Source organism: Sander lucioperca, chromosome 21, assembly GCF_008315115.2.
Source record: "Sander lucioperca isolate FBNREF2018 chromosome 21, SLUC_FBN_1.2, whole genome shotgun sequence".
NCBI classification, from domain to species: domain Eukaryota; kingdom Metazoa; phylum Chordata; class Actinopteri; order Perciformes; family Percidae; genus Sander; species Sander lucioperca.
The window spans coordinates 19583055-19600806 of NC_050193.1; the positions used below are offsets into that span (position 1 = coordinate 19583055).

Here is a 17752-nt window from a genome sequence, read left to right on the forward strand (position 1 = left end):
TATGACAACACATTCTCACACTCATCTCGTAAAATATGCATGGTTGTTCAGGTGCCTTTATTGTTCTTATTGACGCTAAAAGTCTCCTTTAGTGCTTCCCGAGAATGAGAACGGTTGCCCAAGCATGTCTTCGGTGTGCCAAAAAGTGATCATCCTCCAAAAACTGATTGCTGTCTACCCTACACGATGAAAATCGTACATAAACACTTTTGGGCTCTCCAGCACGTTGTTTTGTTGCCGACGATTGTGCACATTTCTCTGCCCGTTCTGCACACTATAGTAACTTCCAACATGTTCTCACACCCATCTCGTAAAATATGGATGCTTGGTCAGGTGCCTTTGACGTGAAGTCTCCTTTAGCGCTATAAGTAAACGCGCTTGGTCGGGACTACTTTTTCCTTTATTGGATGAACAAAATGTACACAGTGCTACAACTCTCTTTAATATATTTAATGGAGTGAAATGTTTATAATTTTTCCAATTTTATCATCTTGAATCATTATAGCAAATTATTTAAAACTGCACAAATCAATAGCTGTGTTAGAAAGAAATAGTGCACTATTATATAGTGTGTTCGCCATTTTGTAATGGTGTTTGAATTCTCGGCGGTTAATTTCATTAGTAAATACCCACAATGCACAGCTTATTTAAGCGTACATAGGACGTAGCCTACATTTTACTCCCGTATACCCACAATGCAACGCGCTCGTGTTTTCCCGGAGGAGGAGAAGAAGCAGAAGGACCCACGGAAACTGAAAAGGAAGAAATGGAGCAGGATTTCGTTTCTAAACTGTGGAAATGTTTCATGGACGTATTAGAAGTATTTTAGATTCTGGTTTGTGTACATGATGCTGGGCGCGCCCTCCTCCATCACACAAATGACCAGCGATTCAAACTAATTCAAATATTGTCGTCCCTTTAGCGCTATAAATAAACGCGCTTGGTCGGGACTATTGCCGTCCCTTTAGCGCTATAAGTAAACGTCTTGGTCGGGACTATTGTTGTCCCTTTTGACGCAGTTATGTTAAGGAAAGGGTCGTGGGTGGGCGTACGGTTCTGTGACATGCGGGAGGAAAGTAAAAAGCGACTATAGCGAGCGTGACCAGCGGGACGTGAACCCCTCTCTCCTGGGTGAAAGTCCTGTGTTTGACCCATCCACCCCCCCAACCAACCTCCTTACATACTACTCTCTAAATCCTCTCTAACTGCTGCTCTCCCCGGTGAGTTACACAAACACGCTGAAAGACGCCTTTTTCGTCGCATCAGACGCTGACAGCCACTGTCCAAACGTCCTTATTCTACGAGTTCGGAATGAAACCAGGTTGGATATGAATGAATGATGATGAATACATTTTTATTAGTTGTAACCAAAGGGTAGGGTCAGAAGCTTCAGCTTATATAAGGCCCACCTTCTCATATTTATTTAGAGTAACAAACAAATTGGCAAGGAAAAACGGCACAAGACAAGAAAGATAAAAATATATTATACAAAAAAAACTATAGAACATGTGCACTTACCCAGATAACTTTCTACATACATGCATCCAGTGTGTTTGCATATGCATGCATACACTTAACTACATATATACATACATACATACATACACGACTACATATACCCATAAGGGTCAGTACTTATATACAGTACATTGCCACCATAAGGTGAATAATATCCTAAATAATGATGATAACCATAATGATAATAATGATGTTCATCATCATCATACAGTATGATATGATTCACGATATCGGAGGGATTGATCATTTTGGTATCATTACTCTCATTTTCATAAAAAGTATTAAAAGTAAAAAAAAAAATAAAGTGATTATAGTGTGATTTTTGCAAGAATCTGTACCAAGGAGAGGATCTGTAGGCCGGGAGTCTCTGCAGCTCCACAATACTTCATTCAGAACGGTTTGACACTTTAATCTTCAAGAAATATTGCGCCTCCCCTGCGATTTGGATATTGCACTAGTCCATATGTGTCAAACTCACGGCCCGCGGGCCAAATCTGGCCCCTAGCAGGTTTTGATCTGGCCCGCATATCAATTTAGGTTCAAAATATATAAAATATAATACAAAATTCTGATTGTTTTTGGGGATTTTTTCTTTGACGGCTAATTTACTTTTTTAGAGCTTTGTGTCGACTAAACTGTAAGTGAGAAGACTTTATGAGACATGCAATACAGTAATAAATAGTACAGTAAACATTTTTTTTCGATTAAATAAAAGCATGTGAGTAAACTAAACATGTCTGGCTCTTTATGTGATTCTTATTTTCCAGTGTGGCCCTTACTGAAGTTGAGTTTGACACCCCTGCACTAGTCCATGTTGCGATTTCGATAAAATTTGCGATTAATTGTGCAGCCCTAATCGGTGTCTCCTTCGCCCCATCCTCCCTCCCCTGACTCCCCTCTGTCTGTCTCCAGTCTGATGTGTGAGAAGCGGATCTTTGAGGCTGTCAACGGCTCCCACCACCCCTTCCTGGTCAACCTGTTTGCATGTTTCCAGACGCCAGAACATGTGTGTTTTGTCATGGAGTACACGGCGGGAGGAGATCTCATGATGCACATACATGCCGACGTCTTTTCTGAGCCACGTGCTGTGTGAGTTCTGCTGTCTTTGTCTGTTTGTGTGTGTTCAATAGGAAAAACCAGATGAAAGCTTCTTAAAGGTCCCATGACAGGCTGCTTTTTGGATGCTTTTATACAGGCCTTAGTGGTCCCCTAATACTGTATCTGAAGTCTCTTTTATATAGGCCTTAGTGGTCCCCTAATACTGTATCTGAAGTCTCTTTTATATAGACCTTAGTGGTCCCCTAATACTGTATCTGAAGTCTCTTTTATATAGACCTTAGTGGTCCCCTAATACTGTATCTGAAGTCTCTTTTATATAGGCCTTAGTGGTCCCCTAATACTGTATCTGAAGTCTCTTTTATATAGGCCTTAGTGGTCCCCTAATACTGTATCTGAAGTCTCTTTTATATAGGCCTTAGTGGTCCCCTAATACTGTATCTGAAGTCTCTTTATATAGACCTTAGTGGTCCCCTAATACTGTATCTGAAGTCTCTTTATATAGACCTTAGTGGTCCCCTAATACTGTATCTGAAGTCTCTTTTATATAGACCTTAGTGGTCCCCTAATACTGTATCTGAAGTCTCTTTTATATAGACCTTAGTGGTCCCCTAATACTGTATCTGAAATCTCTTTTATATAGACCTCAGTGGTCCCCTAATACTGCAGGATACCCAGGGCTCGGTTTACACCTATCACCATTTCTAACCACTGGGGGACCATAGGCAGGCTGGGGGAACTCATATTAATGTTAAAAAAACCTCATAAAGTGACATTTTCATGCCATGGGACCTTTAAAAAGCTCTATGTGTCAACGTCTATGCATCTATTAATGTACGAAGAAGCGTCAGTATGTAGAGCTATGTAGCGGTGCATATGTTCAATTATCTTTCTTTCTGTACTTTTTTTTAATCCGACAGCTTCTACTCAGCTTGTGTGGTCCTGGGTCTGCAGTTCCTTCATGACCATAAGATTGTGTATCGGTGAGTACTTTCATACATACTCGCTGTATGCCTCTGCACCATGGCTGTATACAGGGCTTGACATAAGCACCCGCCAAATGCGGGTAGATTTCGGCAGTGGCGGGGAACTTAGTCACTCTCACCAGCCACTAGACCTGCACGATATTGGAAAAAAACTGAGATTGCAATCTTTCTTTTCATGTGATATATATTGCGATATGAAAAAGGACAAATTTTTACAAGATGACATAAATAGCTCTATTTGGAAATACTAAATAATTCTCGACTACTGGGGTGATTTTGTAGGAGAGTGCATCCACATAGAAACTAAAAATGAAAAAGGAACTGTTCTATTGTGAACCCTTCTTTGTTGAACTTCAATGCTTTACAAACACCAAAGCAAGTAAGCGCTGTGACTACTCTTCTGAAGACATTTTGGAGATTTATTTTGTCTTTGCAGCGAACATAAAACCCTGACTACTGTAGCTTCACTACCCATGGAAAAGTATGTGCATCAGTGTGTCAGCCACGGTACTCTTTGTGACATAAAGTATATTATGATGTGAGTCTGGACAGACGTGGATGTAAACTGCACCTTGACTGCTTGGCGGAAGAATGCAACTGCATGGTGGTAATTGTAGTTTTCACAGCACTCAATAATTGACATGAATCCACCTTCTTTTCTTTGTCAGGGATCTTAAATTGGACAACCTGCTGCTCGACACAGAGGGTTTTGTGAAGATAGCAGACTTTGGGCTCTGTAAAGAAGGTGAGCGGTTGTTATTTATTTGGCCCTCTACAACACCAGATGAGGAAAAGTTCCACACATTAGGGGAAATTTACTTTCTTACTTAATTACATCATTTATTTTGTAAGCATTGATGCATCTCTCATCACTCCAACAGTCAATAATCTGCCCATATATCTGAAACTGAGTGTTACACTGATCGAGTGTAAAGTGGCCTTAAAGCTTTGATGCGTAACTTTTTTATAATAATGAACGTCCGTTACCAAATGAGTTGCTACAAAGCTAATTAAGACTATCAGCTCCACACAACTCTCTCTGGATCTCTCAGTGTGGCTATGTTCAGAAGATTGTGGCATCCGGTGACTTTTGCGTGCAGAAACTCGAGCGAAGATAATGACCCCTTCTAAAGAGTCCATCATGTTTTTTTAATCCTCCGTGTCCTCCTTGGCTACTAGCAACTGTGTGGAGGGGGGGGGCGCGTGATCACAGAAGGCTTGTATCATGTAGACGCGCCGACAGTTTTGTTGTCATTACTTAGAATTCCTAATCTGGCTATCACCAGACCAAGCTCATCTTTTGCCGTGTTGAATGTAAACAAGAAGCTGCTTGGTCGCTTCTCTATCGTCATCGTGTTAAACCCTCCAATAGCGCGCCGGGTGGATAAGCCAGTTTGTGATTGGTCCCCGCAAAATGGTAACGGAAGCAGGACAGATAAACGTACAGGTTTCCAGCCTGAGCTGCAGGGAGAAATCAAATAACCGGCAGATTGGGCTGGCTTTACCCAGTCTATAGAATTCCTCATGGGGGAGACCTAAACTACGCACTGTAGCTTTAAGGAAATGGTTACAAAGTACCATGTAGCATTTACAATTTGAAATTTAAATTTGTTTACTTATTATGACCAAGAAAGCAAAAAAGCATGTTGACATAGCTATCCCGCCGCCTGCTGTTACAGTCCATGTTCGTTGTATTGTCTGTACTTTTATCTGGTGTCTTGATAAGTGGTTTACTAGAGCACACATGTCAAACTTTGATCCGGCCCGCACATCAATTTAGGTTCACAATACATTTTGGATTGCCTAGTTTTTGCCGCTATTTCTGACATTTTGGGAATTTTTTTCAACATTTTTGGCACATTTTTTGGCACTATTACCGACATATCTGTGGCTGTTTGCAATGTATTTGTCACTTTTTTCAACATTCTTGGCATATTTGACTTTTTCGATGAATTCAAAGGATGTCAATAATGTCTTTTTCCAATGTAGCCCTCAGAGAAGTTGAGTTTGACACTCCTGTACTAGAGTATAACAATGGAAATAAGCCTTGGGACATTATTTAGTTTTTATCCTCGATGATAGTTAATGGCCCATGTAATTGCTGCTGTGCAGTTTTATATGTTTCTTTTTTCTATTTTTAAGTCATCAAATAAAAAGAACAAACCCACACATACACCTGTCCTTGAAACTGTTAACACCTTTAGATTCTTAGGCATCCACATCTCAGACTCCCTCTCATGGTCCGTCCATATCAGCTGTGCCATTAAGAAGGCCCATCAGAGGCTTGATGTCCTGAGGTGTCTTAAGAAATACGCTATGTCCCTTTACATGCTACAGAAGTTTTACCGCTGTACAATTGAGAGAATATTAACAGGCGATATTGTAGTGTGGTTTGGCAGGGCTACGTCACATGACCTTAATCTTCTGACTAAAGTAGTCAAGACTGCATCTAAAATCATGGGGGTTCCCCTTGAATCACTCCAACACATTGACTAGAAACGCAGCACTAAGAAGGCACGAGGTATTCTGCAGGACTCTAGTCATCCTGCACATAATGTCTTCTCCCTCCTTCCATCAGGGAGACGTTTGCAGAGCATCCCAACGCGCACAACACGTTTTAGGGATAGTTTTTACCCCCAGGTAGTAAGGTTATTGAATGATAGCACAACAGGAAGGAGGGCTGAGTCTGAATTTAGTCACTTATGTATATTGTGTTTGGATATTCCTAGATGTTTTAAATGTTATGTTTTTAAAATTGTTATTATTGACTGGTGCTGAGAGAGTGCCAAGGCACATTGTATTTCATTGCTGTGGTACTTGGTACTAATATGCATATGACAATATGCATATTAGTTAACACGTTCTTCTCTCTAAAGGCATGGGTTATGGGGACCGGACCAGCACATTCTGTGGGACCCCGGAGTTTCTGGCCCCTGAGGTGCTGACAGACACATCGTACACACGGGCAGTCGACTGGTGGGGGCTCGGGGTGCTCGTCTATGAGATGTTGGTCGGGGAGGTAAGAATACAGAGTTGAAATTACAGATAAAGAAAAATTTGAAAAATATCAAAATGTCATAACAAGACATACAAAACATGTTCAATAGAGCATAGCACAACACAATCAGGGCAATGAATGGTCATAGTGCAACAACTAGTCATACCTGCAAACTAGTCGCTTTTCGGCGAAAATGGCCGTTTTTAATGGGAAAATGTCATCCACGTAAATCGTGTAGATCTGAAGAGTTTTTATTTGCGGGGGGTCCGAGACCCGGTGCTAATACGGCACCGGTGCCTTAACGACCGTTCTCTACCGGACCGAATAGCAACGCGGATTTCGGTGCCTTATTTAGGTTCCACTTAAATGCCTGCACTTCTCTCTGATGCTCCGAAAACGGACGTTAGAGGGAACTGAAACATCGCCGCACGCTAGTTAGGGTAACACTACACCTGACAGCAGGTAACGTTAGCCTACCGTTAGCTAGTCAACACTACACCTGACAGCAGGTAACGTTAGCCTACCGTTAGCTAGTCAACACTACACCTGACAGCAGGTAACGTTAGCCTACCGTTAGCTAGTCAACACTACACCTGACAGCAGGTAACGTTAGCCTACCGTTAGCTAGTCAACACTACACCTGACAGCAGGTAACGTTAGCCTACCGTTAGCTAGTCAACACTACACCTGACAGCAGGTAACGTTAGCCTACCGTTAGCTAGGTAACACTACACCTGACAGCAGGTAACGTTAGCCTACCGTTAGCTAGTCAACACTACACCTGACAGCAGGTAACGTTAATAACGTTGTTATTCCATTTTTAATAAATCATTTAATTTTGACCCTGTGGCGTTAGCAATACACAAGCTATTCTTTAATGTCGCCGACTGTTGTTTTGGGCTCCTTTTTTTTTTTTTGTAGATCAACTTTTTATTGTTTTATATTTTTGAACCGACAAATACAATTGAACAAGATGCTCCTTTTATTTATATATATGTGTATATATATATATATATATATATATATATATATATATATATATATATATATATATATATATATAATCGCCATTTCTAGCCACTGGGGGACCATAGGCAGGCTGGGGGAACACATATTAATGTTAAAAAACCTCATAAAGTGACATTTTCATGCCATGGGACCATTAAATAATTGCTTAAAACTTTTGAACAAAGTTTTGTGTTGGAGTTTGTAACATTCCAAAATCTTAACTTTGTCTTAAATGTCATATCTGTTCCAAATACCGGTGTAATTAACTACTAATAATTGGTATCGGCCTTTAAAAACCAGTATCGTTCGACCCCTAATGTAATGCAAACTAATGAGCGTCTGTTTCTTCCAGTCTCCGTTCCCAGGTGACGATGAGGAGGAGGTTTTCGACAGCATCGTGAACGATGAAGTGCGCTACCCTCGCTTCCTCTCCACCGAAGCCATCGGCATAATGAGACGGGTTAGACTCCGAATACTTCTCCTGTCACTTCCTGCTCCTGACTAACCTCAACGCTCTTTTCTTGCTTGTAATGTTGAACGCATCACTTAGACCAGGGGTTATCAAACTTTTTGTGTGTGTGGACCACTATTTGTAATCAAAAAATTTCGTGGACCACCTAATAATACACATAATAAAATATGTCTCCACACAGTCCTACCTGAATTAATCTGCACCTCTTAATAGGCTTACTAGCACTAAAACTATTTGAACAGGCTTATTTCCATAGCAATGGAGTATTACATCTATACAGTAATAAGAACACTTGGATTCAATTCAATTCAATTTTATTTATAGTATCAAACAAGAGTTATCTCGAGACACTTTACAGATAGAGTAGGTCTAGACCACACTCTGTAGTTTACGAAGCCCCAACTATTACAGTGGTTGCCTCAAGAGCAAGCATTAGCAGTAGCTATTGCGACAGTGGTGAGGAAAAACTCCCTTTGTTGTTAGGAAGAAACCTGGGACAGACCCAGACTCTTGGTAGGCGGTGTCTGACGGCACCAGTTGGGGGAGTGGTGAATGGTGGCAATAATAGTCATAATAGAGATAGAGAAACAGTGATCACAATGGTAGTCGTAGTAGTTCATGTCATAGTAGGGTACAGCAGGGCGTTACGGGGTGTAGTGTGGCACAGCAGCCTGGGTGGACGCGGTTGGACGCGGCAGGACGCAGTCGGACACTGCGGGGAATCGCAGAGCGTAGCAGGGTGTAGTAAGTCCATAGCGTCAGCTGCACCCAGGACCCCGGTGTAGGTGCCACCCAATTCCAAGGCGATGTTCTGGGTGAAGAAGAAGCAAAGGGACTCCGGGGAGAAAACTCCCCAGAGCTAGGTTAGTAACAGGCATTTCTGGGACTAAGATGCACACAAAAGGAGACAAGTGAAAAGAGAGAAGAGGGAGCAGCTCATTGTGTCCTTGGAAGGAGCTTCCCACAGCAGTCTAGAGTTATAATAGCATAACTAAGAGAGGCATATAGTCAACATTTCCAAAACCTTTGGCGATTTTAGGGGATTATTAATCTTCAGTGTTACAAGTCCTCAAAAAGTAGGCTATGTGAGTTTGTCCACTTAACAGCTAGTGGTGCACGATATATTGGCCGCCGATATAATATCGACCAATACGGTCATTTTTTTAACAAATCGGTATTGGTTCGATGTCAAATTATATATAATTATATAAATATAAATTCTTTTCTTCTGAAAATCTGATGACAGTCATATTTTGCACATTACGGAAAATAAATCACAAAAGTAAAAAAAAAAATGCGTTTTTGGAAAATAGAAAATTTGTTTTCTATACAGAGATATCAACATCGGTAAATAACGTTATCGGCCATAACAGCAATATTAATATCAGGTATCGGCCACAATTTTCACATCGGTGCATCACTATTAACGGCACATCCGCAAAACATTTCAGAAACATTTCAGAAACGCGAGATCAAGAAACTGACTGGAAATTAAAATAATAATAGACCTTATTCATTCCATTTATATATATCCATTTCATATAAACTGCCTATAAAGGCTGTGCGTGTGATGTGATCATGACAACATTCTTTGCCTCTGGCCCTATACACATTTAATGAAAACACAGTAGGCCTACTCCTGGTTAAAAATAAAACAAAAAGTTGTTGATGGGAATTTCCTGGTAAAATGAAGGTCAAAAAACTATTATTTTATATTTTATTTTGCTTTTCCACGGACCACCGGGTTGGGTACCGAAACCCGGTTCCACTACGGATCCGGTTCCTACGCCAACGGTAGTATTCGGACCGGATTAGAACGCAAATTTCGGTTCCTCATTTCGGTTCCAACTGAAATATTTTCCCTCTGTCGCTCCGGACAGCGGCAGACTCTTTCTTCTTTCTCCCTTTTCTGCCGAGTGGCGCACGTGCCCGCTCGCGGTGTGAAGCGCGCGTCCGCGCTATTCTCTGACATGCACGCTACAATCACAGCTGATAGACGGCTTATTGTACACGCTCCAAAACGGACATAAAAATATCAGACTTTCTCTGTAGTCTACCGTTAGCTAGCTATCGTAAAAGTAGGCTACTTTTAAAATGGCATATTTTCCCTTTGGGCTCACCAAAACGGACGCAAAGCATGTGATCGCTAGTAAACATATTACACTTGCTCTGCCGACCCTGTAGCCTGGTGGTGGGGGAGGCGGGACAGCCTCCCCAAATTGTCTGCCCTTTCAACCTCATAGCTGTGTGTCCAAGGCCTCTTGGACACCACCTGAGAGAGTTTTCTCCTGTGCAGGACATGCCATAAGTCAGGAGAGGTGTAGTATCTCGCCAGAGAAGGCAAATATGGTCATTTTTTTTTCTTTAAAGTTTGAAGGTGGTTGTCATACCAACTCAACATTTATTTTGTTGTTACTTGTTAATAGTGTAATTGTTATTGTAGTTATGTGTTAGGTGATTTAGGTTTACTTTTATATATTATATAAATATTTAAGTACTTTAAAACGTTAATATATTGTTAAATTTAAATAATTTTCAATTTAAAAAAACTCCATAAAAAAGCCTTTCTTTTATGTCATTTTTCAAAAATTGGTTCGGCATCAGAATCGTAAAAATCCAAACGGTACCCAACCCTACGGACCACAGTTTGGGAATGACTGACTTCGACAACAAAGAAAACTGTGTGAATGATGAAGTATTGTTACTTTTTTGTTGGTTGCTAGTTGTTGAGGAGGAATCCCGAAAGACGACTGGGCTCTGGAGAAAAGGATGCTGAAGATGTCAAAAAACAACCGTTTTTCAGGGTGAGTGTCAATTTTTTAATCTGAAAGGGGAACTTTTCTGTATTTTTCAAACTTTCCAACACTATTTCCCTATGTTTTTGTGTGTCTAAGTAACTGACAGGAACAACAATCTTTAAAAATGGTCCATTATTAGGCAAGACCGCTGCAGTCAGCAGTGACTAAACAAGCTGCAATGTAACGTTAACGGGCAATTGTGCACCTTTAATTTCCATCCACTAAAAGTTCTGTTTTTGCCGCTGACAGACTCAGATTATTATTCTGAGTGTCTGACAACATTATGTTAAGGATCCCTACAGAGATAGACCTTTTTGTTTAACATGAAACAGCCCCGAAATTGCTATCGTCAAACCCACCAGACTCCATGTAAATAATCAGGACTTTTAGTGTGTATAGAGCCAGTATATTTCCACATGTAAATGGGTGAATTAAGGGTTTATTTCAACCAAACCCAAGTGGTGATTGTTGGAACAGTGGAAAGATGAACCAAGACGGCTTTTGATAATTTTATTTAGTTTCTGTCGACATCGAATTAAGTGTGTTTTAGGTGATAAAATTACTGTTTATTTAAATGGAGTCTGGTGAGTTTGGCGATAGCGATTTCGGGGCTGTTTCTGATGAAACAAAAAGGATCTTACACTTTAACAAAAAGGTCTATCTTTGTAGGGGTCCTTTCCATAATATTGTCAGACACTTAGAATAATAATCGGAGCCTGTCAGCGGCAACAACAGAACTTTTAGTGGACGTAAATTGACGATGCACAAATGCTCTAAGTGGTTATGTTGCAGCCTGTTCTTGCTCAATACTGGACTGAAATCAAAAATTGTCACTTGGACACAAAAACATGGGAAAATATGGTCCAGGTTGGTACCGAAGTTGCCCCTTAATGTTACTGACTGCATCTTGATGAGAAACTAAATGTGAACGTTGTTTAAGGACATGGACTGGGAGGCTCTTCTTCAGAGGAAGGTCCCGCCCCCATTCGTCCCGACCATCGGAGGAAAAGAAGACGTCAGCAACTTTGACGTGGAGTTCACGGCCGAGGCTCCCGCCCTGACACCGCCCCGCGAGCGCCGCACTCTCTCCCGCAAGGAACAGGATTACTTCAAGGATTTTGACTACGTCTCAGACCTCTGTTAGAGTCCCATGGGTCACAGGGTGATCAGCTGCCCACTGCCAGCCGCAGACTCTGAGAGGAGACTGAGAAGCGAAAGGCCCTGCACCGGGAGAGAGGAACTTGCTGGTGATGAGAGGCGAGGATCACTCTTAACTGTTCTTTTTTTCTCTCCGTCTGTTTGTTTGTTTGCGATGGGAGGAAGAACTGGCCGGGGCCGGGCGTGTGTGTAAATGGGTATCAGTGGAGTCTGAAATCGCGTGTTGCACACACCACACATGCAAATTGAAAAGTGTCACGCATTTACGGTCCTCTGGAGGTCTGCAGATGCGTGACTTTTAGAGGAAGAGGATGTGGTGTTTATAACGGATAAAATAATCCAGATTATTATGTAAGAAAACGGAAGAAGAGTCGATGGATCCTGCTGTTTGTCCAACACAGAACTGAAATGCTCAGAGAGCCTTTAAATCAATCACAGAGTCAAAGGTGATCATTCTGACAGGAAGCGCTTTGTCTCTTCTCTCCCTGCACTCACACTCGTCTCTCTTGTCCCTTTACGTATATCTGCTGTCGGTTTGTTGCTGCTAAGTGTGTGTTTGGTTGTGTACGGTGTCCCTGCCTCAGTCTCAGTGATGAATGTATCCACATCAGCTGTGATCATGCACCACCTGTAAGTTAACACACGGGGGAGCCAGAGGAGAGAGAAAAGTCGTGCTGAATCTTAAAGTGCCCATATTATGAAAAAAATCACTTTTTTCTGGGATTTGTGGTGTTATCTTGTGTCTCTGGTGCTTCCACACGCATACAAACGTGAAAAAAAAACATCCATGCTGTTTAGAGTGAGATACGGTTTCTGAATGTGTCCTACCTTCAGTCTCCGGGTGAGCTGGTCAAAATCTGCACGGCTTTCTACGTCACTAGCCGAGACGAGGGGGCTAGGGGGCTAACCATTAGCATGCTATTTCTCAATGGCAAAACAGTGCTATAACACACACAAATTCACCCACAAAAATAAATTGTATAGAACGACTTCCGTGTCCCTGTTCTGCAGGTATTCCACACAAAGTTGGAAGTGCGCCCTCGTTTAGAAGAAGTCTCCCAGCTAATCCTGCCTTGTACTACTGAAGTTGGAGAAACAGCTAGCTAGCTCATGTAGTCCTTACCTAGCTACTGAGCATGTGATCTTACCTAGCTACTGAGCATGTGATCTTACCTAGCTACTGAGCATGTGATCTTACCTAGCTACTGAGCATGTGCGACTGCCAACAAAGATGTTCCAGCAGTGAGAGGTCTCACTCTGTAGCTAAAACAGAGACCTGAACACAGGGTGAAAAGAGGAGCTGCAGCAACGTGCAGTACAACAAAAATATGGTGTTTTTAAAAAATTAAACCATGTGAACCTGTTATGATATAACCTCAAAATACAATTATGAACCTGAAAATGAGAATAATATGGCCACTTTAACATAGGTCACCTCTTCGTCGTCTTCTCTGTCCGCTGTCTTTCGGTACAACACAGATTTTTTTAACTTCAATCCGTTTTCATTGACAAAAAGCTTTTACATTTTTTGTTCTTTTTTGTGATTTATAGTTTGTTTGTTCCCCCCCCCCCCCCTCCCCCATCTGTGTTTCCTCCTCTGTCATTTGCTGGTGAAATATGTTGGAACTGTGACTCAGTAAAGATGTGAACCCAACACAGAAGCAGTGTTCGATTTATTGCCATTGGCAGTTTTTCCGTTGGGTTAGTCCACGGGTGTCAAACTGTGTTCAAATTATGGGTGGTATTGAGGGGGTCCGACCCCCCTACGTGAGACTTGGACCCTCCCAAAAGGGATGAAAATAATAGTTTGAAGTTATAGGCTATCTAAGTTATAGGCTATCTAATTTCTGGGTGAAAATCCCCCAAAACTTATGAATTACTTTGACTATTAATTAAAATCAGAGGAACGTAAATTGATGGATAATCACAGAATGTCAAAGTTTAGATTCTGTTTTAAAACCATTTAAACAAAATGCAATGCTATAAATTGAATATAACGCCCAAATCTTAATTGTAGTGTTGTCCATGGTATTTTTGGGCAATTTGGTTTTTCCGTTGGGTTAGTTCAGGAGTGTCAAACTGTGTTCGAATTACGTGGGGTACTGGGGGAGTCCGACCACCCTACGTGAGATTTGGACCCTCCCAAAAGGGATGAAAATAAGAGTTTGGAGGGTACTGAAAAAAATGTAATGAAATATAATGTTAGCTTATCCAAAATTGTATGCATTTAAATGTATTACCATCACATACCAGCAATTCAGGAAATAATCTAATGAAATATGATTTTCAAACCCTCACTCCCCATTGGGCTGGACCATTTCTCTGGTACATTCAGACTGTCAAAAATTTTTTTGACAGGACAGCTAGGTGAGAAGAGGAGAGAGAGGGGGAAGACATGCAGGACATTGTCACAGGTCGGATTTAAACCCTGGACCTCTGCGTCGAGGCATAACTGTCCGTCCACGCCGCCGCCGACTTGATCTTCTAAAGATACAGGAAGTCATTCATTTTCAATGGAAGCTGCTTCTCTCAGCTGCAAGGAGCGGAAAATCTGTCGGCGTCACGTTTTGGGCGTTTTGAGCGACCAGAGCGTCAATCAGAAAGTTGAAAGTAGGTCAACTTTATGGTAATGAGCTATGACGCGGTTCAGCGGCAACCAATCAGAATATAGACGTCCTTCATGCTGGCTGATTCCAGAGAAACATACGATGTAAACTTTGGTTCCTACCAAAACATTAGTTCAGAGAAAAAGGAGGAGAAGCTCATCATGGCCGTTGCTGGGTTCCCTATCATTTATGATATTTGCGTATAGGGACCAGTTAACGTTACCTGCCGGTCACATGGTCTCTAAACAGTCCGCTCACGGTGAAGTCCTGCACGGATCAACAGCTGGCGGCTGCTCCCTCTGCCTGCACGCTGCTGCGGTTCAGCGGCTAACGAGCGAGCTAACTGCTAACAGACACCGCTGCGACCAACAACCAATACACATTCTGTCATTATATATGTCATTTATAAAAGGTTTCTAGTGTCAGTGTATTGGCCGTGCAGTGGCTGCTTGATCTTTTTCCATGATGAACATAGAATGCTGCTACGTCAGAGCGGCCAAAGCCTCAAACAGCTTCCCCGGACTTTCTGACCAGCGTCCTCGACCGGGCGGCCAGAGCTTCTTTGCAGCTCAAGTTAACGGCGGTGTGGACGTACAGTTAACTGCGGTGTGGACGTACAGTAAGCCTCTCAGTATATGTGCGCCTGCTCTACCCACTGATCCAACCCGGCCACAACAAACACTTTTTTTCAACGGTTTTGTCGGGGGAGTTTTTCCGCCGCTAATCTTTCACTACCACCAGTATAATACCAGAAGTTTTACACTTATTTTTGGAATTCAAGGTCAATAAACCTCATTTATATGAAGTTATAGGCTATGTAATTTCTGGGTGAAAATCCCCCAAAACGTATTAATTATTTTAACTATTAATTAAAATCAGAGGAACGTAAGTTGATGGATAATCACAGAATGTCAAAGTTTAGATTCTGTTTTAAAATCATTTAAACAAAATGCAATGCTATAAATTGAATGAAATGCCCAAAATCTTAATTGTAGTGTTGTATGGAACTGTCCATGGTATTTTTGGGCAATTTGTTTAAAAGAAGACCCAAATTTTCTGTATAAAAAACTTCGCAAACAGGTAAGACTTGACCCGAGGACAACAGCAGGGTTAAATCGGAATTGGACCTAACAGGATGTGAGTGTTTCTGTGACTTCCTGTTTAGCCTGAAGGCTGCTGGAAACGACTGGAAACTGTCTGACTTGACCGCAAGGGCATAAGCTTCTCCTCACAACTTTTATTTTTATAAAAATATTTTTTAACGTTAACGTTTTAGGCCGGGCCGGGCTCGGACACAATGTGCACGAGCTTGGGGCCCAAAAAATCAAGCTCAGGGCTTGATTTTTTGGGCCTGATCTAAGCTTTAGTTGTATATCACGATATCTCGATATATGACTTAATCACGATATGATTCCATTGAAAGACATAGATTATCATATTGAGTTATTGCCAACAGTGCGTTCAATGAAACTGGTAAACTACAGCCTCGTGGTGCATTTGAAGTTATTGTAAATGTCCTTTTCCCATCTGGTGGTTGTTTTTGTCGTTCAACAGCAATTTACTAGTGAAAGAAGTTATTGTTATTGTTATACATTATCATTAAATCATTTAATTTTGACCATATGGCCTTAGCAATAAACAAGCCGCTCTTTAACGTCACCAACTGTTGTTTAGTACCCTTTGTTTTCTTTTTCTTTTTTTACTTTCTTAAAAAGTATCGGTTCAGGCACCGTTAATTATGTATGCGATTAATTTCGATTAATTAATCACAGAGTATGTAATTAATTAGATTACATTTTTGAATCGATTGACAGCCCTAATTATAACATGTACAGCTGTCTGCTGTTCTGTGCCAAAAACGTAGGGTCACGCTCATATTAGAACTACACGACAGTGAACTCTGCTTTAAGCCGCATCAGCTGATGTCCACAACAGTTCCTAGAACTCCCAAATGGATAAAATGTAATATCAGTAAGTACTAACAATATCTAGTCTGCTTTGCTGCAATTTGGCAAATTATTTTCCATCTCTGAGTTGAGTTGATGGTTAGATGGAGTACTGTTAGTGCTTTTGAACGGACACGGTTGCAGAGCCAGGCCGGGCCCCAGCTGTTATTCTTAATGGTGTCCTGAAATGGTTAGAATTAAAAACATTCTTGGAATTATTAGTGGGAATGAAACTGGACGTAAAAGAAACATAGACATGTACAGTGATGGAAGAAGTATTCAGATCCACACTGTAAAAAATACTCGAATTGAAAATGCTACTTAAACCTACATATGTGCTCATTCATGTGTAATTACTTCCACCAACTAATCAAAGTATTCTCGTACGTGTAGAATCTGACATTCAGAATCATTCAGAATACATTCGAGCGAGTCGCTGGAATTGCGGCCGCCATGTAAGGCAAGGCAAGGCAGCTTTATTTGTATAGTACATTTCAGCAACAGGGCAATTCAAAGTGCTTTACATAAAAACGATTAAAATACAAGAATAAAAGTTACAGTGCAGTATAAGAAATTAAACATTAAAGAGCAGTTAAAAACGATGAAAAAAATATAAAAGCAGATAAAATACGAGATTTTAGGCTGCTAGTATGGGACAATGTATAAGTTGTTGCTCTATACACGTAATCCACCCGCAATCCTTGCCGTTCCCAGAACGGACCGGTCCCACCGGTCTTACTTTTTAATTTCTCTTTATATGCTTATATAGATTGTCACTGTTTCAACAATGCAACTTCAGTATAAGAAATTAACAATTATTTAAAGTATGGCAACATCAAAAAGATAGGTCTTCAGCCTTAATTTAAAAGAGCTGAGAGTTGCGGCAGACCTGCAGCTTTCTGGGAGTTTGTTCCAGATATGTGGAGCATAAAACCTGAATGCTGCTTCCCCCTGTTTAGTTCTGACTCTGGGGACAACAAGCAGACCTGTCCCAGACCACCTGAGAGGTCTGGGTGGGTCATAGTGTAGCGCCTCCATCTTTAAAATACATTAACCAAAGAGAGACATACCTCCATCTTTAAAATACATTAACCAAAGAGAGACATACCTCCATCTTTATAATACATTAACCAAAGAGGGACATACCTCCATCTTTATAATACATTAGCCAAAGAGGGACATACCTCCATCTTTAAAATACATTAA

General features: G+C 41.2%; 1 protein-coding gene across 5 annotated transcripts in view; it reads left to right on the forward strand.

Moving 5' to 3' along the window:
- The window catches only part of pkn1b (protein kinase N1b), a 79888-nt gene extending 67649 nt beyond the window's left edge, over window positions 1-12239 (forward strand). For all 5 annotated transcript variants that reach the window (XM_031295128.2, XM_035996532.1, XM_035996533.1 and 2 more), the window contains exons 16-22: window positions 2431-2607; window positions 3495-3557; window positions 4229-4305; window positions 6437-6579; window positions 7919-8026; window positions 10762-10842; window positions 11777-12239. In XM_031295128.2, coding sequence (XP_031150988.1) covers window positions 2431-2607; window positions 3495-3557; window positions 4229-4305; window positions 6437-6579; window positions 7919-8026; window positions 10762-10842; window positions 11777-11980 — 853 coding nt within the window. In that variant the 3' untranslated portion in view covers window positions 11981-12239. The remainder of the gene's footprint in view (window positions 1-2430; window positions 2608-3494; window positions 3558-4228; window positions 4306-6436; window positions 6580-7918; window positions 8027-10761; window positions 10843-11776) is intronic.
- Window positions 12240-17752: the final 5513 nt, after the last annotated feature.